Raw genomic sequence first — 20,475 nt, 5'->3', positions numbered from 1 at the left:
ATGCCGCGCAGCTCGTGGTACAGCAGCTGGTCGAGTCAAGGCAGGCCGGGGGAGAGCCCAATGGCGGGTGGTGGCGGAGAGACCGGGGCCCAGTGGGTCCCTGTCCAGACGAAAATCGCGACCATCGTGGGGAAAGCTCTGGTGTTTCCAGGCACAGCTGGTGGGGATTGGCCTCGGGCTAACGCAACACTGAGGTGTGCTCGAGGGCAGTGGATGGCTGTCAGAGCTTCCATTCCTAATGCCCTGCTGGTTACGACATGGCTTGGAGCTCCCCGGTCTTGAGCTCAGGGTGCCTGCCTGCTGCTCGACTGCTCAACAAAAAGCTTCTTTGTAGCTGTTCCTCCCTCTGACCTCACAATCCTTCTTCCATCTTCCCCCTCACCCCTCCTCGTAACACTCAAACATTAGCCCAAGCTTCAATTGACACATTGGCGTCCCCTCACCACTCCCACTTCGTCCCTCACCTCAGCTGTCAACTCATCTTGACACCTGACACCCGCCTCCAATTCCACCGAGCCATCTCTTGAGAGTTTCATCACCGCCACGATGACTTCTCTTCCCTACCGCCAGCCTCCCTCTAGGAAGCAGTCCAGGCAGCTGTCGACGGACCCTCACAATGAGTTGCGCCCCTTCGAGGACCACTACATTGGTGTTGATGTCGGAACGGGCAGCGCCCGCGCCTGCATCATGAATGAGAAGGGTGACATTGTCGGCCTCGCCTCGGAGAACATTGGCCTCTGGCAGCCCCAGACGGGTTACTACGTAAGTGGACTCGAGGCGAGCTCTCACCGGCAATTGCCCGCTGACGTTACCCAAGGAACAATCCACGACCGACATTTGGCGCTGCATTTGCTCGTCCATTCGTCGCGCTCTCGACCAGCACAATGTCGATGCCAGCACCGTCCGCGGCATTGGCTTTGATGCCACTTGCTCTCTGACCGTCTTCAACGGCGAGACGGACGAGCCCGTCTGTATCACCGGGCCCAGCTTTGACAACAAGGACGGCAACGACCGAAATGTTGTCCTGTGGCTGGACCACCGCCCCATCGACGAGACAGTCAAGATCAACAACACCAAGCACAACCTCCTCCGCTATGTCGGCGGCAAGATGTCCATCGAGATGGAAATCCCCAAGGTCCTGTGGCTCAAGAACAACATGCCGCCGGAGCTTTTCAAGAAGTGCAAGTTCTACGACTTGACCGATGCATTGACCCACATGGCCACTGGTGCCGAGACTCGCAGCTTTTGCAGCGTTGTCTGCAAGCAAGGTTTCGTGCCTGTGGGCGTAGACGGCAGTGTCAAGGGCTGGCAGGAGGACTTCCTCAAAGAAATTGGCCTGGAGGACCTTGTGGAGGACAATTTCAAGAGGATAGGAGGAGTCAACGGGGTGGTTAGCCTTCCCCGCTTACTTATGAACTAGAAAGTGGCTAATCAATTCGCAGAACAACGAGTACTCGACCGCCGGCGAGCTCGTTGGCACCCTGAGCGAGCGTGCTGCCCAGGACATGGGTCTTCCCGCCGGTATCGCTGTTGGCAGCGGAGTGATTGATGCCTATGCCGGCTGGATCGGAACTGTCGGCGCCAAGGTCAGACTGAGCGCGGAGGAGCTCAACTCGGACGCACCCAAGAACGACGTCTCGCAGGCCTTTACCCGTCTGGCTGCTGTGGCCGGTACTTCGACTTGCCACTTGGCCATGTCGCGTGAGCCTGTTTTTGTTCCTGGCGTGTGGGGACCTTACCGTGATGTCCTGCTGCCGGGATACTGGATGGCCGAAGGTGGACAGAGTGCGACTGGCGAACTTCTGAAGTACGTCATTGAGACGCACCCAGCCTTCAACGAGGCCATGACGGTGGCCGAAACGTTCAACACGAACATTTACGACTACTTGAACGAGCACTTGCGCGAGATGGCTGAAAAGCATAACGCGCCCTCGGTCAGCTGGCTTGGCCGTCATTTCTTCATGTACGGCGACTTCTTCGGAAACCGCTCTCCTATCGCCGACCCTAACATGAAGGGCTCCATTGTCGGTCTCAGTAGCGACAAGTCGCTGGACGGCCTCGCACTCTACTACCTTGGCACCTTGGAGTTCATCGCTCTCCAGACCCACCAGATTGTGACGGTCATGAACGAGTGTGGACACCAGCTTTCCTCGATCTTCATGTCCGGCTCGCAGTGCCAGAATGATATTCTGATGCACCTAATCGCCACGGCTTGCGACATGCCCGTCCTCATTCCTCGCTACGTCCACGCTGCCGTCGTTCACGGTGCTGCGATGCTGGGTGCCAAGGCTGCCTCCGCCGATAAGGAGGGCAAGACGACGCCTCTGTGGGAGATCATGGACCGTTACAGCAAGCCTGGCAAGATGATTAAGCCGTCGACCAACGAGGGCGAGAAGAAGCTGCTGGCGGCCAAGTACAAGGTCTTCCTTGAGCAGCTTGAGAACCAGCAGCGATACAGGCAGCTGGTTGACGAAGCTGTTTCTGGTTGGAAGGCGTGAGTGAGTTTTGATGATTTTGACGATTATTTTGGGATGACATTGGATGATGTCTGGACATGAATATCACGGCGAAAGGGACCATCTGCCTGTTTTTGGCATGTGCATGAAGAATCATCTAGATGGCCCTTAGATACAACATATTTTGGTAGCTTTGGTAATTGATGCAGTTCACGCTGCTTGAATGCAACTTGGCTCTGTGAATTTCCTTATTCCTTCTTCCAATTCTTGTCCCGATGAGGTCATTGGTAGCCAAATTTCGCGATAAGCCGATAAGGGACTTGGCCCAAGCTGTGGAGAGGCCGCACGGCCTGGCTACAGGCCCAAGCGTTACGGGCTTGTACTTCGCTCGAAACTTCAGACGCGAATCCTGGCCACCATCTTCCAACACCAACCCGACAATGAGCTCTCCTTTTGCCCGGCGGGCCGTATCTGGCTTTTACAGAAGCCTCAATGCTCCCCGAACTTCCAACCATAGCCTCACGTTCCGGAGTGCTGTTGCCCAACGCAGCTACGTGAACGAGTCCAGCCCGCGTCCGCAGTCCGCCACCACGAACACGACTCCAGCGCGTCGTGCCACGCCCGCTCCTGCAAGCTCTTCAACCACATATAACAACTCAAAGCCAACACCGGCACGATCTGGCTACTCGAGCACCGCCACCACCACTACCAATTCCACTCCTTCCGCTCCGCCCGCCCCCCGTGCAAATAGCAGCCCAAACGGCAACAGCAATGGCGATGGCAACGGCGCGCCACCGACGCGTTCTCTTGATGAAGGACTTCAGGATGCGCCGGTCGACATGCCACTCCCCCCAGACGGCGAAGTAAACTCACAGCCAGACTGGTCCCGCAGCTTCCACGGGCTGTCGGCGACACCCTTCAGCGCCGAGGCGGCCGCCGCACTGCTCGAGCCGCTCAACCCCGACGACATTGAAATCAAGCCCGACGGCATCGTGTACCTGCCCGAAATCAAGTACCGACGGATCCTGAATCGGGCGTTTGGGCCGGGCGGCTGGGGCCTGGCACCGCGCGGCGAGACCATCGTGACGCCCAAGCTCGTGACGCGCGAGTACGGGCTCGTGGTCGGCGGGCGGCTGGTCAGCGTGGCGCGCGGCGAGCAGCAGTACTTTGACCCGGACGGCATCCCCACGGCGACCGAGGGCTGCAAGAGCAACGCCCTCATGCGCTGCTGCAAGGACCTCGGCGTCGCCAGCGAGCTGTGGGATCCGCGCTTCATCCGCAAGTTTACCAAGGAGCATGGCAAGAAGGTCTGGGCTGAGCACGTCGCCACCAAGAAGAAGAAGCAGATTTGGCTCCGGAAGGACGACGAGATACCGTATCCTTTCAAGGAGAGCAAGTTTTAAAATCCGGGTCTGTTGTGCGATGTGGACCACATGGACTGGGGCAGGATGGGAGTGGAGGGAGGCTCTCCATGTCGAGATCCACGTGTCGGCCGAAATACTGGGAATATCTCGCGTGCTTTGTGCCAAACCTCTCTATAAGGCGATGGGAAACACGGCCTGGGCCGCGGAGGGGGGGAAGCAAATGTAATCACTCGTCCGATCAAAGGAGAAGAGAGAGAGAGAGAGAGAGAGAGAGAGAGAGACATGATCCCCATCACTCAGTGCCAGACCTCATCTACGGGCCTGCATAAACGCGTGGGTGCAGGCAGTCGGTTTTTGTACAGTAACATGGATGTAGCCTTCCGTCCCTCTGAGGTACGACGACCAAAAAAAAAGAATTGGAGAGGAAGAAGAAAAAAAAAAAAAGGCAAACATCAGACAGGAAAAAAAAAGTACTCTCATCTCCGCACGCATGCATCTATCTCTTTCACTTCACTTCTCCGCGTGCGTTTTGCCAATCCAAAGCTGTGCTGTTGTTGTAAAGCATGGCATACACTGAATACCTACTTACATGTACCCACTTTATGTTATTCTCTTTACACCGTCAAAAAGGACCAGCAGGCGTGAAGTTCTTTCTACTTCAACATGACGAGCGGCAGGAGCGTGCGGGATATCGTTGATCAATCAATCAATCAATCATTTGCAACAACGGATGATGGCAGAGATAGCAAGGGTGGATAAGAGCATGGATGTGAAGGCGTGCGTTTCGTCGATTGAATTACCTACCTAAGTATCCGTCCGTGTGGGCATTCCTCCTCTTTCTTCTTCCTTCCGTCCAACCTAAGTCTGCTGCCTGTGGTGAACAGGGCAGAGCCGAGTGAACCGGGACGCTCGCTATCGTTGTTGTTGTTGTTGTTGAGTGTGGCTCATATCTTCGCACGCGCTCTAGATGTGTGCGTGCGTGCGTGCGTGCGTGCCAGCCAGCCAACGAAGCGACCTACGTGTGTAGGTGCAGCGAGCGTCTCTTGTCCAAGCGGCAGTTTCTCCTCCTTGCTTGAATCGTTCAAGTCATGGGATCCTCCAGTCCCGAGCCTTATGTGACGCCATGATGAAGAACAAATAGCAAAACCAGCCAACCGCCCATCCTAGGTCTCCGTGCCAGACCATACCGGAGATTGACCCTTCCCGTCAGACCCAACCGCCCAGAAATTAAATAGAGCCAGAACCGTATGTGCGCCATTGTCGTGATAAAACGTTGAGAGTTGGTTGAGAAAGGCAGCCTCAGTACGCCAGGTCGTTGCCACTGGACCTGGCTCTGTCCTCGCGTGAGCGCTCCCTGCTGGTAGACCCGCTTCCTTGACCTGCTGCACCGCTGTTGCCCCACTGCCACGGCATCCACCCGCCGCTTGCGGTCCGTTGACCCATCTTGCCCTGCTGATGTTGTTGTCCGTGGTGGTTGTCCTCGCCCATGGCCTCATCATACTCGACGCGATCAAACTCCAATTCACTCTTGCTCTTAGACAGGAAGCCCTCGCCGCTCTCGCGGAACTCGCCCGGCGTCCGGTTCTCGCTGGTGCTCGACGAGAGGTGGTCGGCCTCGCGGTCGAACGCCTGCATCAGCATGCGCAGCTGGTCGCGCTTGGATGAGATATACGACAGGCGTTCTTCAGGCGAGCTGCGCGACAGCTCCTCCGGGATCAGCGCCTCGGGCCCATCGCCACGCGCACTGCTGCCAGACTTTTGCCACGCCGCGGCGCCCTGCAAGGCGCCGGCCACCAATCCGTAAAAGTCGCCGGCCGGGGCGGCGAGCCCGTCGCGAGCGGCGGGCAGGTTGAAGCGGGAGAAGAGGCTCTGGGCGTAGGAGCCGGCAGCGGCACCGGCGGCGCCGGCGCGCGAGGGCGGCGGGGTGGGCTCGCGGGGCTGCAGGCCCAGGACGTTGACCTTCAGGAACTCGATGGCCTGCTTGAGGTAGTTGAGGCCGGCGCGCTTGGCATTGTCGTGGGCCTCGCTGATGAAGCGGTCGATCTCGGCTTCGTGTTCGGCCAGGAACGGGTGCACGTAGGTCGTGTACAGGTGCGGCGCGCCCTCTGCTCCTGGAGCTACGAGGTAGCAGTAGGCGCCGAAGCGCAGCCAGGCGTAGAAGGGCAGCCATTCAACGGCCCAGCCGGCGTAGGCTTCGGTCGTTTGGGCGATGGTGAAGACGACCCAGTACATGAGCCATGGCGTCAGCTGGGCCGGGTCGCGCGTCCGTAGGGCCTTGTAGGAGGCAAAGATGGGGAAGAGGGTGGACACACCCGTGCTGTTTGGGGCTGCGTCAGCATCGTCTCTATGATTCTGGGGAGTCGAAGTTGAGGCGGTAAGGACCATGAGGGGCAGGATTGGGCGAGAGGTGCAGGAGACGTACGTGAGGAGATTGGGGAAGATGTCGAATATTCCGAAAAACATGATTGCGAGGTCGCGAGCAGCGATGGGCGGGAGGTGTCGGGAGGAGAGTCGGAAAGAGGTGGAGAGGTGGAGAGGTGGAGAGGTGGAGAGGTGGAGAGGCGGAGGAATGGGAGGGAGGGAAAGGTACATGTAGGTAGACAAAGATTGAGTACTTGGGCCTTAGGTGACGACGATTGTGCCGCTCGACGATCATGGGCAGGTCTCCAGCTGCGTGGCGCCCCCGCCGGCTCACCGCCCGCTTGCAGCTCCAGCACGGGCCATGATTGCTCGATGACCGCGGCTGCGATAACCAACGACAAACAGATGGAACTGATGTGGACATGAACCTCAGCACCACCACGGCAATGGCGAGCTCAAGACGACTGCAACTCACTTTTCCCCTCTACCATCCTTCATTTACCCCCCCTGGACCTGACGGTTCCGTGCTACTCCCATCCTCCCACCAGTCAGCCGACGCTAGGCGCATGTCTCAACAAGGATGGATAGCGTGCCCGCCACGACCATGAGCTGTATTTTTGGGTCCATAACGGCAAACAGACGCCTGCGGCTCTTTCACCATGGTTGACCATCCAGAACCACAGGCCAGTCTGTCACTCAACCACCGGCACGTATGTGGCACCACCATGTCCGTCTTGCTGCACGGCTACAGCCCGCAGCAGCTAAAAAAGCCCGAGGTGTTTCCACGTCACGAGCAATCCGATGCCAACAACTCCCTCCTCTCACTCCAGTCTGCTGCCCACCTGCCTACCTACATGTTCGAGCTGCTCATGTGAGGGTCTGACCACGACGCCGCTCGCTCTCCGTTATAATCCTTTGACCTCGTTCTTTTTTGGCGCCGTCTTCCCACGGTCCTTGTCCAACGCCCAAGGTCACCAGGCACACTAGCTCTACACCACCCGACTACATCGGTCCCCATTTCGTAATGTGTATCGCCATTGTGACGACCGCACATCCAGACTACCCCTTTATCCTCTTAAACAACCGCGACGTGCGTCCACTCCCTCTCCAGCCCCTCGACTCTCGTTCTGACGGAATGTAGGAGTACCTTCGCCGCCCCACCGCCCCGGCCCAATGGTGGGCGCCTCCACATGACCACGTTCTGGGTGGCTACGACCTGCACCGCCCCATCCACGGCACCTGGTTGGGAATCACCCGCCAGGGCCGTCTGGCCGTCCTGACCAACTTCCGGGAGGAGGGCGTTGTCATTTGCAAGGAAAAGAGCCGCGGCGCCATTCCCAATGCGTGGTTGAAGCTACCGCCCCGCTCGACCGAGTCAACCGCCGACTTTGCTCAGCGATTGGTCGATGAAGAGCAGGTCAAGGGCGTGGGCGGCTTCAGTTTGCTTTACGGTCGCCTCCAGGACGTTGTTCCGAGACGTCAACATGACGCCCATGTCAACGGCGCCTCTACCAGTGACCCGAAGCATCGCAAGGGCCTCGCCATCCTCTCGAACCGCACGCCCGACGTCCATGGCTTGATTTGGGTCGCCAGCGAGCCGGGCGAGACGCACGCCCTCAGCAACTCGCATTACGGCGACAACTCCTGGCCAAAGATTGTGCGAGGCGAGGAAGCCACCAAAGCCGCCGTGGAGGCCAGCGTGGCTGCGGGCGAGACGCGCGATCAGCTGCTCGAGCGCCTCTTTGATGTACTTAGCCAAGACAGCTTGCCCAAGCATCGGTCCGGCGAAACATGGGAGGTCTATCTACGCCAACTGCGCAACAGCATCTTCATCCCAGACATTGGTCGCGAGGGCGATGGCGTCGTGGCCAAGCCGACGGACGAGATTTCTTTTGCAAATAATGGGGATGAGACTGCCACGACCGCATCAAGTGGTATCTACGGCACACAGCGACAGTCACTCGTGCTAGTCGATCGCAACGGTAACGTCACGTTTGTCGAAAGATCATTGTTTGACGCACAAAGCAGACCCATCCCGAGGGGCGAAGGCGACCAGAAAGTTGAGTTCCAAATTGAAGGATGGTGATGCTGATACTTTTGGAGTTGCGGAGTGGGTCTTTGCCGAAGATACCTTTCGGAGCGTTCAGCACAGCAGGCGCATTGATGCATGGTTATTTTGTCCTTAGGCTGAGTCGGTGGTGCCCGACTGGATCTTTGGTATTCTCGGTTGTCTTGATGCCACGTCGAAAGTGGCACAGAACAGACGTGAAGTATGCATGTCGTCAGGAGATGGCAGAAGTGACACTGCATCAACATACATACTGTAGCTTCTTTACCACCAAACTCGTCTCAAATCATACAGAAACACCTCACCAGCTCTCCATTTCCGCTCGCTACATTGTCTGCTGGTGATAGCAAGGGTGCTCATTGCAGGAAGAATCTAGAGGCTAACAACGAACAACGTCACTAAGAAAAGTACGCTCCCCTATTTCCTGCCCCCTGTCTTCTTCTTATCTCGGAAGATACCTACAGCGGCCCCAGCATGTAGCCGAGCTTCCTTCTATCTACGGTTGATGATTTGCGGGAAAGGATACGTAAACACCTAACCGCTCGCTCGTAAGATTCTCACGCGTAGCTCGCTAGCTGGCAAAGAAGTGTTGCCAACAAAAATATGATACTCTCCCTGACCGCTCGCCAGTATGCATGTATCCGCCATCCAACACGCACACCTGCAAAAGCTGTGTCTACTAAATCCCACCTCCTGACAGCTTGACACCGTCAAACGCGCAATCATCTTCCACGCAAGCCAATCCCTCCTCCCCAGGTGCCCTCTCTCGCAAAAGTCCTACAACTCACCCACTCCCACCCCACCAAATATAACCCCCAAACGCCCGCTTCCTTTCCAGCAACAACAAACAACAACAACAAGCGGCGGGAGTGGCCTAGTGGTTAAGGCGCTGCTTTCCCATCAACTTGGTTTTCGCCGGCCAAGCGAAAAATGACAAGCAGAAACCGCGAGGTAAGCGCCTTCCCCATGGGGTAATAATGGGGGTGTGGTTGATGGCCCCGGCTGACCAAGCTCTATAGTTCGAATCTTGCCTTCCGCATATCCTTTTTTTGCTTTTTTTTAATTGATTGTTTGTTTGGGGACGATGATCGTGTTTGTATGGACTGTTATTTTGGAGGTGTGGGGTAAGTGAGGGCTTGAGGACTGCGAGCTGAGGTGGATCAGCATGTAAGTAGAGACAGATGGGTATGAAACGAGAACTACGCATGCATTACTCTTTTCCATGTTGCGTAGAATGGCAAAGTCCCTGCCAGCGGGGAGAGAAAGAAAATCCTGAGGAGTTTGAAGGTACTCCATTTGGATGTTTTGTCTGCCCTTCAGTCCTATAAAAGTGGCGGATGGATCTTTTCGTCGCCTTCCTCCTCTAATGCGTTCAAAAATACTTTTTCAAATCCAGGGCCCATGTGTAAAGCTCTTTACGCCCAACCAGCAACCCCCCTTGCCCTCCTCAGACAGTCATGCCGTGGACCAAATGCCTCCTCATCTTGTACCCTCTCCTCATTCTCTACTCCCTCTGCAACACAACCGTCAAGCCCATCAAGCCCAGCATGACCGTCTTCAACCACGGGTATTCGCTCAGCAGGATTGTCACGTAGCCGACCCACGGGATGAAGCCAAAGACGCTGCCGATGACGTCCTTTTCGCGGTTCAGGAACGACTGGCCACGCGCGTACAGCTCCGTGTCGTCGGCGACGTTGTTGTCGCCCTTGGTCAGAAGACGCAGAGGGTTGGGTCTGGGATGTGTCAGTGTTATATCTTCAAGCCGGTCCACTCTAATCCTCCACAGCTTCTTTCCATTCGATTCCTCCTCCTGCGTACCCATCTTCCACGAAACAGATGGCACAAATCCAACGGACAAGAAAGTGGGCAAACTCACCCTCCTCCAAACCTCCTCACGACGCGATGCACAATCGGAATGTCCTTGCCGCGCACATTATACACGACGACCTCGCCAATCCGCGTGTCCATGGCGCGATTCCACAAAAACAGCAAGTCGCCGCGCTGGAACGCTGGCTCCATGCTGCCCGACAGCACCACGACGATCGGCGACGGCGAGTTGGTCGCCACCGACAGGCCCTTCCACAGCATAAACGCCGTGCTGAGCACCAGCGCGAAGTTGAGGATTTGCGCCGCGATCTGCCGGGGTTGTAGCGACCCGAGCGGCCCGAGGAGGTCGTTGAGCATCGTGGGCCTGCTGGGCGAATGTCGTCGCGTTGGATGGTGTGTTGTGTTGTCGCTGAGGGTGGTATGCGCGCATTCGTTGCGATTGGGAAATTGATCGGGCGACGTTGGGCGCAGAGAAACTTCGCGAGGAGGCGTGCGTAGCTGCTGGACAGGCAGGCCTGTTGGTCGATAGGTGCGTCGTTTTTGTTCGGCCGCCGTGGCCGTCAACGTCGTGGAAATGATGAAGCCAGGTGGTGTTGACAAGGGTAACTCGGCACGAAGGCAAGTGCGCAGAGCACCGTGCCCGCCGGGATCCCCGCCAAGAGCTGCCCTGACCCACTTGTGTCGTCAAGGAGCCTTATGAACGAACGAAGGCAGTAGCATTTGGAGCAAACCTCACTTTTTAATTATTCCGCTTTCCTCTACAGTACATTCATCGTTCCAGTCAATCGCAATACACCTCCCCATTCCCGTCGACAAGACCAAACGGAGCAATAGCACAGATCCATGTTCGGCGTCGTTCCCGTGAAGAGGCCCTCGTTATCAATGCAAAGGTATCTTTTCCCCCTTCTCTGTCCAATGTCTAACCACTCACCACATAAATAAAGTCTCAGAGCACTAGGCTTTTCTCCCTTTTCTTGGAAGTCAAGAAATGACGTTTGCCAGGCGTGGACAGAATTGTAGGTCGTTACTCAGAACCCGGATTGCGGAAGTTCGCAACGAGGTTTGTGTATTGATGCGTGAGCTCCAGCACGTGTTGCGGGAGGCTAGTTCCTTGGATAATACTCCGGACCTTCAAGGTTCCCTCCTCTTCTATAAGCCTGCGGATCATGAAGAGCAGAGACGGGGAAAACTATTGCCATGTTAGAAAGCTAAGCGCATGTTGCAAAGTTGAAAAACTTGCCTCAGAGTACCACCTATACTGCCAGCAGACAAGGCGGATGAGAGCTCCAAGCATCATTCTCACGTTACCCTGTTGCTCGTATAATTTGAGCAGACCGCGCATGGCCTTTGGCGAAAACTTGATACTAAGGCACGCCTGGTAGGCCTCCACAGCCTCATCATCGTGATGCAGTCTCTCCGCGAGCTCGCCGAGAATCTCCCACTCCTCGGGGTTCTTCTTGTACAGCAATTGCTGCTGCCGGTACTGCGCCATCTCTGTCCTCCAGATGGTGTACACGCGCAAGTCTTCGTAGAGAACCATGAAGAGGTTATCAAGCCAGCGCTCGCAGAGACGCTTGTTGTGGAACTGCGTGTACTGGTTGTGGGAAGGATCAGGCTCGTCACTCCCGGCCTTTACTTCCTCCGAAGCAACAGTGTTGGAAGGCTTCTCCAACGAATCACCGGCCTCATTTGCGTCGCTCTTGGCCTCTCCGTCTGTTGTAGGCTCCCCATTTTCTCCGTCGCCATGGCCATTGGTCTGCGGGCTCGGTGATCGTATCGCGCTGGTGCTGGCGTTTCGGCTTGGAGGGGGCTGCGGTTGTTGCGTCACTGCCTGCTTCTCGTGTCGATATTCCTCCTCCATGACAAAAACTTGGCTTCGTATCCTCAGCAGTTGGTCCCATCCGATCTTCTTGGTAACCTTGGTAAGAAGCATGTAAGCCTTCAAGAAAGTACCTCTAAATCCCGCAGCGTGAAGTTTCTTCAAGGTCGGATGAACTGCGTCGACGTCGTTGGGACCGGTGCTGTCGTCAATTTCGTCACACACACTCTCGGGCATGAGAGGAAGATTTATCTTGAACGGCTCCGGTATGCGAGGTGCGTCTTTGTCTTGATAAGTGAACATGGGGCAGGAGTTGAGAGTCAAAAGGGCAAGGTCCCACTGCTCCAGGCTGACATAAATCTCGGCCAATCTAGCCCAAGTGCTGAACTCGCTGGGCGCAGACACAACACTCCTCTTGGCAATCTCTAGCGCCATGTCCGCACGTCCCTTCTTGTTGAGGAAATCAGCCTGGCAGTCCAGGAGAGAGTAGTCCATGGGAAGCTCCTGGATTGTATCATGCAACAGCTGGACGGCCTTGACTTCTTCGTCAGCCGAGATGTAGACTCGGGCGAGCAGTGACGAAATCTCCGGGTCTCGGGAGCGGAGTTTTTCGAACAGGTTGATCCCCGACGCGTAGCGACCGTTGGTATGGATGTAGTTGAGAAGACCGGTGGTCAAGTGATTGGACACGAGATTTGGGACCTGGATTTCTGGATCGGAACCGAGTTGCCAGCCTGGAATGTGTCAGAGTAGTAGCGCGACCAATCGGGAAAGGGGCAGACCATTGAAGAAGAGCCGCTCAGCGGCATCCAAAAACTTGTGCTCGGCCTCGGTGCTGGTGATGGGGTTGAATCTTCTGACTCCGATGATTTTCTTGATCTGATCGCCCGAGCCGTCATCTGCGTACGAGTATGCCCGTAGCACGCTGCAAAGATACGTCTCGAGCCACAGCTCGTCCGACGCAACGCGCTTCTCTCCCCGCTCGTCGATGCAGTAGCTCTCCACAGTCCCTGGAATGGCTACCTGAACACGCATGTCCAGCCGTGAAAAGGCATTGTAACAGCTTGTTCCGTCAGCTAGGATCCGCGTAGATCTGCTTTGGTGACGCTTTACCAGTATAGCCCAGAGACGACCTTGTGGGTTTTGTCATTTGGAGTGTAGGTTAGGGTGTTGATGTAAGCTGCAAGACTTGCGGACGAGGAGGCATCGACGCCGGTAATGTGGTGGTATACTCCAACCTGGTGTACGTTAGCCCGGCTGCCTTATCAAAGCGCGATTTGCGCCTGATGGGAGATTTCTCCGACGGACCTTGTTTGCGGACCCCTTTTGCTGTTTGACTAGGTGTACCAAGTCAGGAGGACCCAATTCACGCAGGGTCTGCAAGCTTTCTGTGCGGAGATCGACGACGGATTGTATGTCGTCTTCATAGATCCTGAGAGAAGACACGTCAGCATGTTGGTCGCAATTGAAGACGTCAATGATGTTGGCCTTGACAGCAGTAAAGGACGGGAAGCCTTCACTGGCAAGACCAATTCGAGTGACGGCAGCATGCGATGCATGCGCGAGATGTGCTGACTAGCGGGGGTTGGAAAGCTGGCCAGTAAACGGGGTTTGACCTACTCGGGGACCGCTGGCTGGGGAACCATGGCTGTGGGGCAGAATTGTGACTCTGGACGGTGCTATACCAGCAGCATTAATTGTCGGCGGAGCTGGGCAGACGAGATGGAGAGCAGAGGCGCATTGCTGTTGAAGGTCGCCGCGCAGCTCCAACCGTGACCTGGAGCCCCCAGCCCGCAGGGTGCACGGGCCCTGACGCCGACGCGGAGCCGCGCATCATCGCTCCAGCCCAGGTCCACTCAACACGTCCACCAACCAACTCCACATCCAGCCGCCGGTTTGGATCGTGGGCGCGCACCATGGCAAGTCTTCCCCTCCCGATTTGTATGCGAAGCTTCAACTGACGCGTAACGCCATGTAGTCATCCTTCAAAGCGCTCAACATTGAATCAGACATCGAGTCTGACGATGAAATCGACGACACCAAGGAAATCCAGATCGAGGAAGCCCTGAAGCTCTACCAAACGGCCCTCAAATATCATTCCGAGGGACCTCGCTCCTTCGCGCAAGCAGCTGAGGCTTACAAGGCTCTTTTCGAATCTGAAATCTTCAACTACACCGAATCCTTGTCCGAATTCCGCCGTAGTGCTCTTCATGGCGACCCAGACTTCGACTTACTCTTTCAAGAAGACTTCGACGCCGGTCCGGTCCAGACAGCAGGCGGAGCTGATTCGGCTCCTAATACACTCCCCCAAATTCTTCACCTTTCGTACAAAAACCACGGGCAGTTTCTGTTGGAAGCGCTTCACCATGAGCTAGGCACTTCTCAGCTGTCTTCGTCAACGCACGCCCCGTTACAATTCTTCGCCGAGGCTCTGGATAAAGATGATACGGACCTACACCTGTGGTCGCGGGCTGCGTCGGTGGCTGCACTGGCTGGCAGCAGCAGGATTACGAGGTTCTGCCTTGAGGCCGTTCTCGAAGGCGACGACGAGGGTCTAGACAGCATCATGAGGCTTCCTGGACTGGAGGAAGGATTTGCGGGGCAACAACTTCGAGAATTAGTGGAGAAATTAAAAGATCAACTGTCTCTCGCGCTGGCTCCACTGTCCGATTTGCGACGGAAGAGACTTTCAACTGCGATAAAGAAGCGCCTGGCTCCGCTTACTTTTGCTCCGCTCCCTGCCGAAGTACAATTACGCAAAAAGCTACAAGACGCGTTTGACAGCCCGCCTCTTCAAATCACGTTGACCCCAATTTCAGCCACTTGGGCTCACGTCGGCGATGCCATTTTGACCGAATATATCCAAGGGCTCCAGCAGCGATCCGAAAAGGGGCCTGGTGCACTAGTGGCACTCAAGCTTCCCCGGGTCTCTGCTTACGAGCCTGGCGCCATTGACATGGAGGTGCACCATGGTCCTGGAGCCGAACCAGAATCGAAGCCGGACCATCAAAAGGATGGCGGTCAAGACACGAGGGAGCAACCCCGAACCACTGCGAGAGAAGATGGGGACAGCGAGATGAAAGACGCTGAGGACGACACACAGACTTCCAAACCTGAGGCTGCGGCAAATGGTGATGGCGCTGCAATCGATCAATCAGAGAGGCCAGTTGGACCTTCTAGGAAGCGGTCAACTGATTCTGCCGGCCTGGCTGAGACAGCTGACGGCGGTCGAGTCCGGAGCAAGAGAATACGGGCGCGTGAATCCGTTGGAGATAGCGCGCTCGGCACCGTTCCTGATACATCTCATCAACTGTACGAGTCGGGATTCAAAACCATGTTTGAGGAGGCAGATGACTGGACCTTTCAGATTGTTAATGAAATTCTGGCAAAGTTGGGAATCAAAAGCCTGGGCTCCTCCAAGAAGCTGCGAGATGTACTTCGGAATCAAGGCGAACCCGCAGGGTCTCGAAACACCAAGCTGGAAACTGCTGCGAAAGATCTCTATTTGATCCTCCAGACCTGCACGCCCCAAGCTGCGACTGTTCTGACAAGTGGAGATTCAGTTGACTTGCTCGGTGGTGCTTCGCGCGAAGCAGGCCTCAACGCATTTCTTGGCTATACCAAGTCCCCAGGCTCGCAGGCCTCTAGTGGACCTCTTCTAGTCGATGAGGGATTGCTTTCTTGGTCGCAAAGATTCGAGATCGGTGGTCCAGTCAAGGAATTGCTATGGTCGTGGTTGCAGGCCATGATGAGATCTCGTGCCATGTCGACAAGCGAAAACCAAACAGATTCAAGATCCAGCTACTTGCGTCACCAGTGGTCCGAGGACCTGAAACGAATCGTTGTGCAAGCGATTGTCAACGCCGATGATCTCGTCTATCAGAGACTCTTAGAGGAAGCCACACAGCTGAATTCGAGGCTTGTACAAGCCCAGGCATCGGGAAAGGAGTTGGAACTCGATGAGCGGGAAACTTCGATGATTGAAATGGTTCAATCAGTTTTCGAATTGCACCTCGATGTCTACTCCTTGATCAGGCATCCAACTTCGAGCGTGGACATTTCGACCCAGACATTGCAGCGAGAACGACTTGAAAGGTGGGTCTTGCTTGCCCGCGACGCCATCGCCTACCGCTCAAGCTGTAGAAAAATCTCGAGCATTGACGAATTGGATTTCCGGCATCTCTGGGCCTCCATTTTCCATCTCAGCGTCTCTGAGGACACATCTCAGGATTACGTCGTTGCTTGCATTGAGGAGTTGAAGACCATTGCTGGCCTTCTTGATATCCCAGTGATACATGTGCAAAACAACGCAATCATGCCCGAGCTCTCAGTCGAAGCAGCCGAGCGTGAATTGACCAAAATCAACATGAAGGATGCGTTTATGAAAGTTTTTCAGCAAGACGAAAATGATCCGGTCACTGTCATTGAGAGTCTGGAGCCGATTTTGGAGTCATCATGTCAAGGAAAGTCCCAGCAGAACAACCAAAATCCAGGCAGATTGGAAATCGCAGACAGCCAAGACAACTTTGATGCTCCGTCCCAACCATCTGATTTGGGCAATGAGAACGAGCAAATAGCAGCCCAACCCCGACCTGGTCCTTTGCAGGCAATGATTCAATTCGTCTCCAACGCCAATGTATCGTTGCGCCTTTCATTGTGGCAACGTCTCAGGCAGGCATACGAGGCTATTGACTATCCCCCAAAGGTTGTTTCATGCTACTTGCGCAGTATCGAGATACTCGTTGAGGATATGAAGAGCGCGGCCTATACGGAAGATGCTCCAGAGCAAAGGTCAGCCGAGCTGTTGAAATGGCTCCGCATCATTGATGAGATTTTCGTCAAGATCCTCAAATCCTTTGGTTTGGAAGACATTTTCGAGTGCATAGATGAGGACCATATGCAGTCATCTTTGAACGCCATCGCCGAATTGCTCTGGCTTCTCAACACGGTCAACGTCTACGAGGACGACTTGATCCGAGCTGGCCAGTTCAGTCAACCCACATTTGAAGGCCATCCTAGCCCTCTGCATCACACTGTTCTGGCCAAACTCCATGAAATTCAAGTTCGTGGCTGGATGCTTCAATGGATTCTCCTTGACGACGCGATGAAGTCCAACGCAGAATTGTTTCCGACTCCGAATGAGGACAGGTTCGAGTACCTTCGCCACCTCCACTACGACTTTGGTATCCGTGGATTCTGTGCTGCTTCGAACAAGCTTTTTCTAAGGGTGTTTAAAGACCAACTTTTGCGCTGGTTCAAAGACAATGACATCGCGGACGTCGAAACGCGAGACCGCGTACTATGCCAGGTCCTCTACGACTTATACAACTTGTACTGCTTCACAGACCCACTAGACAAGACTGAACATCCCAACGAATACGATCCGAAATACGATCCGATGGATCAGAAAGCTGCGTTGAAGCTGCTCGATTTTGTAATGTATCAGACGCGTAAAGTCAGCCTCAAAGACCTGCACAAGACGCAACTCGGTGCATCAATCGACGTGGTACATGGGCATCTTGCTCGAACCAAGCCAGCAGGAGCCGATGATCTTGCCTTGAACAGGTTGAAATATATGTCGTTCATCAAGTCGCCCATCAGGGCAACTGACCTTTACCGCTGTGTAAAGGGCGTTGGGGAACTTTCAACAAAGCCAATCCTCTCCAAAAATGCTCGGATTGCATCTAAAGGGTGGTATTTTCTGATGGGCAGTCTCGCGCTCAACCGTTTCAGGTCCCAGAATCAGAAGCGACAGGCTCCCGTACCTACGGAAGATCTCAATATTGCCTCGGCCTTTTTCGTGCAAGACCTAGAGTATGATTCCGAGCGCTGGGAAACTTGGTACTTGCAAGCGCTTTCATACGACTACCAAATCGATGAGATGGTGGCGTGGTCAGCTGAAAAGGTCAATAGAAATGACCCGGATCTGATACAACACCAAAGAGCAGCGATTCATTGCTACACAATGGCAGTAGCCACGGCTATGCGGCACGCCGACTCTTCCGAGAAAACCCAAGACAAGATCGCACAACTCTTCGCCGACTTTGGCATGAGAATCTATGCATCTTCGAGGGATCCATTTGCTATGCAGGCATTCAATTTCAAGGAGGCCGAGACCAGGTTCTACAGCAAGTTTGAAATCACGCGGGAGGCTCCATTTACACCCTTGTTAGTCTCGTCGGCTTGGAAATTTGCCGCTGGCCTGTTTCGAAGGGCAATCAACCGAAGGCCTGATTACTGGCTCTATTACTACATGTTGGGCAAGTGCCTCTGGAAGTTGCTAAACGTGGATTCGCGCTCCTCGAATGGGACGAGCTCCAACAACAATGGCTCGAAATTCTCGACTTGGCCGGACACTCGGTACTCATTCGAGAAGATCGTGCAATCCTCGAATGTGACGAGCTCAGTCGAAGTTGTTGATGCTTTTGTCAGGGCTATAGAGGAGCTTCCAGAAAAGAAGGGATCAAGGGATGCAATCCTCGAGCCACATTACAAGCTGCTATCGGTGCTTCACAAAATGGTCCACACGCAAAAGAGGACGCCAAATCAGGCCATGGAAGCTCTCCAGGCTACGCACTATGCGAGACAGATTCCCATGCCTCTTTCTGAGGATGATGATGTCGGTGATCGCGAAGAATGGGACGATTATTGTCTCAAGGTGTTGAAGGTCATTCGACAAGCCGACAAGTCAAATTGGCATCACAGAATGACCGCGAGGGCTGCCCGCATCCACTATGGCGACCCGCGGCCAGAAGACACTTTCGTGTCCGCTATTGCTGCAAAGAATGAGTTTACACAGCAAATATACACCAAAACCATGCAGCTCCAAGTCTGGAAGCCCGAGTACGAGCGTCTTGGTCGTCATTTTGTGTACACCACGCGCTATACAACATTCTTCATCCAGCTGCTAGCTGAGACAAACGATAGAGCAGGAATGGAGGCACTGGCAAAGAGAGTGAGGCGAAGAAATCACGAGTTTTATGAGCACGGCAAACTTTGGCAGAATCTATGCCAGACCTATCTCAAGGCAAGTATTAACTTTCAAAAACGGAACAATTCAATTCCTAACCGTGCTTGTAGATGCTTCGAAAGGCTGCGAGGATTCCCGAAGGCCATGAGGATGCTGTCTTCAAGGCCATCAATCACGAAGAATGGCTCGTCTGGGCCGGAAAACTCGAAGCATGGTGTCGGAAGCCCGAGAACAAATCTCCTGTTCTTGAAGTCCTCACAGAAGCCATCGAGCTTCGACGTTTGAATAACAATCTCATGAAGGCTACACTGATAGACGACCTAATCGGCGACACCTATGCCCTCCTGTACCAACAAGTGCTCCCGCAACTATTGGCCGAATCTGGTCCCGCTCTCACTTCCGAAACAGTTCAGCCCCCATCTGGTGCTGCGGCCGCTCCCGAGCGGACAAACATGATGTCCATGCAAAACATTATGAACATGGATGGAACTTCGGACCAACCGGGACAAAACCCAGCGTTCCAGGTTCTAAACCTGCAGTCCTCGACCCAACCACAGCCGACTCCAGCGGAGGCTCCTTTTACGGCAGCTGCTCCAAAGACCCGACTTAAGGGTGTTGGGCGCCGAGAGCTCATGCGCAAAGCCGACGCCGCCGTGACCCGTCCCGTCGCCGCCCCGTCCACCACAAACATTCCCATCCGCGCAACACCGACACCAAAGTCGGCGCCGCCTGCAGCCGACGCCACTGCCGGCACAGCCGAAGACGCGACCAAAGTCAAGGAGGAACCAGAGGCGGAGGGCGAGGCAGAAAGCGAAGCCGAGGCAGAAGCCGACGGCCAGGACGAGCAGCAGGAAGGCGCGCAGGAGACGGCCGAAGAGGGGACGCAGGAGGAGACGGAGACGGGGACGGGCGCTGCGGAACCGAGCACGCCGGCCAGCGTGCATGACAGCGCGGACGACGAGAGCGAGTTGAGCGAGTTGGACGAGGATCTGGACTAGCCGGAAGACGAGAATGCGGAGTGCTTTGCCAAACACAACGAGGCTGGTCCTGGTTGAGTTGGTGGTGGTCTGAGGCAGCGGTGTTTTATTCCATAACAACCGGGGGCGATGCACGGTGCGCATGTGCAGACGGAGGACTGGTGAGCGGTCGGGTTTGAAGAATGCGGCGGTAGTTATCCATACATGGGCTGGGGGAAGGCAGTCGCCATCATCACCACTGGCGTCGGGCACTGGTATTGGCGCAAATGGCATGCATACATACTATTATCAGGAGGGCGGTGTCTTCTTGTTGTGTTTTTGCAGACCTGTTTTTAAAGGTGAACGTGAAGATGAGGCTTGAAGATGAATATGAGGATAAGACGTGAAGATGAACAGAATGACAAGACGTGAGGTGAACATAATGATGGGATGTGAAGGAAAAACGCGAAGACGAACGTGGAAGCGAAGTGCAGATGAATTGAAGACAAAGACAAATTGAAGACAAATTGAAGACGAGATGAAGATGAGCGTAAGGATGAATGCAAGGAAAAAACCAACACAAGTATATATAAGGAGGAATACAAACATGGACATAAATCTGTGTATTAGCAAAGAAGTACTCACACACAGCGC

General features: G+C 54.9%; 7 protein-coding genes across 7 annotated transcripts; 4 read left to right on the top strand and 3 right to left on the bottom strand.

Moving 5' to 3' along the window:
* The first annotated feature begins 72 nt into the window (after positions 1-72).
* IWZ02DRAFT_502386 (FGGY family of carbohydrate kinase) lies at positions 73-2,674 on the top strand. Its single transcript, XM_066770301.1, has 3 exons — positions 73-762; positions 818-1,390; positions 1,443-2,674. The coding sequence occupies exons 1-3, from the start codon at positions 547-549 to the stop codon at positions 2,496-2,498; spliced, it is 1,845 nt and encodes a 614-aa protein (XP_066619059.1). The 5' UTR covers positions 73-546; the 3' UTR covers positions 2,499-2,674.
* Positions 2,675-2,896: 222 nt separating this feature from the next.
* IWZ02DRAFT_384826 (mitochondrial genome maintenance protein MGM101) lies at positions 2,897-3,859 on the top strand (the record flags this gene model as incomplete). The annotated part of the gene is made up of 1 exon (XM_066765360.1): positions 2,897-3,859. The coding sequence occupies one exon, from the start codon at positions 2,897-2,899 to the stop codon at positions 3,857-3,859; it is 963 nt and encodes a 320-aa protein (XP_066619058.1).
* A 1,260-nt stretch (positions 3,860-5,119) lies between these two features.
* IWZ02DRAFT_385103 (TB2/DP1, HVA22 family-domain-containing protein) lies at positions 5,120-6,205 on the bottom strand (the record flags this gene model as incomplete). Its single annotated transcript, XM_066765378.1, has 1 exon — positions 5,120-6,205. The coding sequence occupies one exon, from the start codon at positions 6,203-6,205 to the stop codon at positions 5,120-5,122; it is 1,086 nt and encodes a 361-aa protein (XP_066619057.1).
* Positions 6,206-7,205: 1,000 nt separating this feature from the next.
* Positions 7,206-8,267, top strand: IWZ02DRAFT_384900 (NRDE protein-domain-containing protein; the record flags this gene model as incomplete). The annotated part of the gene is made up of 2 exons (XM_066765367.1): positions 7,206-7,271; positions 7,323-8,267. The coding sequence occupies 2 exons, from the start codon at positions 7,206-7,208 to the stop codon at positions 8,265-8,267; spliced, it is 1,011 nt and encodes a 336-aa protein (XP_066619056.1).
* Positions 8,268-9,753: 1,486 nt separating this feature from the next.
* On the bottom strand, positions 9,754-10,433 carry IWZ02DRAFT_384661 (uncharacterized protein; the record flags this gene model as incomplete). Its single annotated transcript, XM_066765350.1, has 2 exons — positions 9,754-9,982; positions 10,126-10,433. The coding sequence occupies 2 exons, from the start codon at positions 10,431-10,433 to the stop codon at positions 9,754-9,756; spliced, it is 537 nt and encodes a 178-aa protein (XP_066619055.1).
* A 352-nt stretch (positions 10,434-10,785) lies between these two features.
* On the bottom strand, positions 10,786-13,631 carry IWZ02DRAFT_461966 (Chs5p-Arf1p-binding proteins-domain-containing protein). Its single transcript, XM_066768253.1, has 6 exons — positions 13,516-13,631; positions 13,204-13,327; positions 13,009-13,133; positions 12,678-12,958; positions 11,317-12,629; positions 10,786-11,265 (listed from the first exon to the last, which is right to left on the bottom strand). The coding sequence occupies exons 1-6, from the start codon at positions 13,539-13,541 to the stop codon at positions 11,101-11,103; spliced, it is 2,034 nt and encodes a 677-aa protein (XP_066619054.1). The 5' UTR covers positions 13,542-13,631; the 3' UTR covers positions 10,786-11,100.
* IWZ02DRAFT_461963 (transcriptional corepressor of histone-like protein genes) lies at positions 13,632-20,354 on the top strand. Its single transcript, XM_066768252.1, has 3 exons — positions 13,632-13,814; positions 13,874-18,922; positions 18,976-20,354. Exons 1-3 carry the CDS (start codon positions 13,812-13,814, stop codon positions 19,861-19,863), a joined length of 5,940 nt encoding a protein of 1,979 aa, XP_066619053.1. The 5' UTR covers positions 13,632-13,811; the 3' UTR covers positions 19,864-20,354.
* Positions 20,355-20,475: the final 121 nt, after the last annotated feature.

Source organism: Phyllosticta citriasiana (assembly GCF_038021145.1).
Source record: "Phyllosticta citriasiana strain CBS 120426 chromosome Unknown IWZ02scaffold_15, whole genome shotgun sequence".
NCBI lineage: Eukaryota > Fungi > Ascomycota > Dothideomycetes > Botryosphaeriales > Phyllostictaceae > Phyllosticta > Phyllosticta citriasiana.
The sequence above is the reverse complement of the archived record's forward strand: the minus strand, read 5'-3'. Positions and strand labels throughout refer to the sequence as shown.

Coding starts and splice junctions, on each gene's coding strand:
- IWZ02DRAFT_461966 (XM_066768253.1), bottom strand. CDS start 13,541: ATGGTTCCCCAGCCAGCGGTCCCCGA. Junction 13,328..13,515: donor CCCCAGCCAGCGGTCCCCGA/GTAGGTCAAACC, acceptor GTCTTCTCTCAG/GATCTATGAAGACGACATAC. Junction 11,266..11,316: donor AGTATAGGTGGTACTCTGAG/GCAAGTTTTTCA, acceptor ACATGGCAATAG/TTTTCCCCGTCTCTGCTCTT.
- IWZ02DRAFT_502386 (XM_066770301.1), top strand. CDS start 547: ATGACTTCTCTTCCCTACCGCCAGCCTCCCTCTAGGAAGCAGTCCAGG. Junction 763..817: donor AGCCCCAGACGGGTTACTAC/GTAAGTGGACTC, acceptor ACGTTACCCAAG/GAACAATCCACGACCGACAT. Junction 1,391..1,442: donor TAGGAGGAGTCAACGGGGTG/GTTAGCCTTCCC, acceptor ATCAATTCGCAG/AACAACGAGTACTCGACCGC.
- IWZ02DRAFT_461963 (XM_066768252.1), top strand. Junction 18,923..18,975: donor TATGCCAGACCTATCTCAAG/GCAAGTATTAAC, acceptor CCGTGCTTGTAG/ATGCTTCGAAAGGCTGCGAG.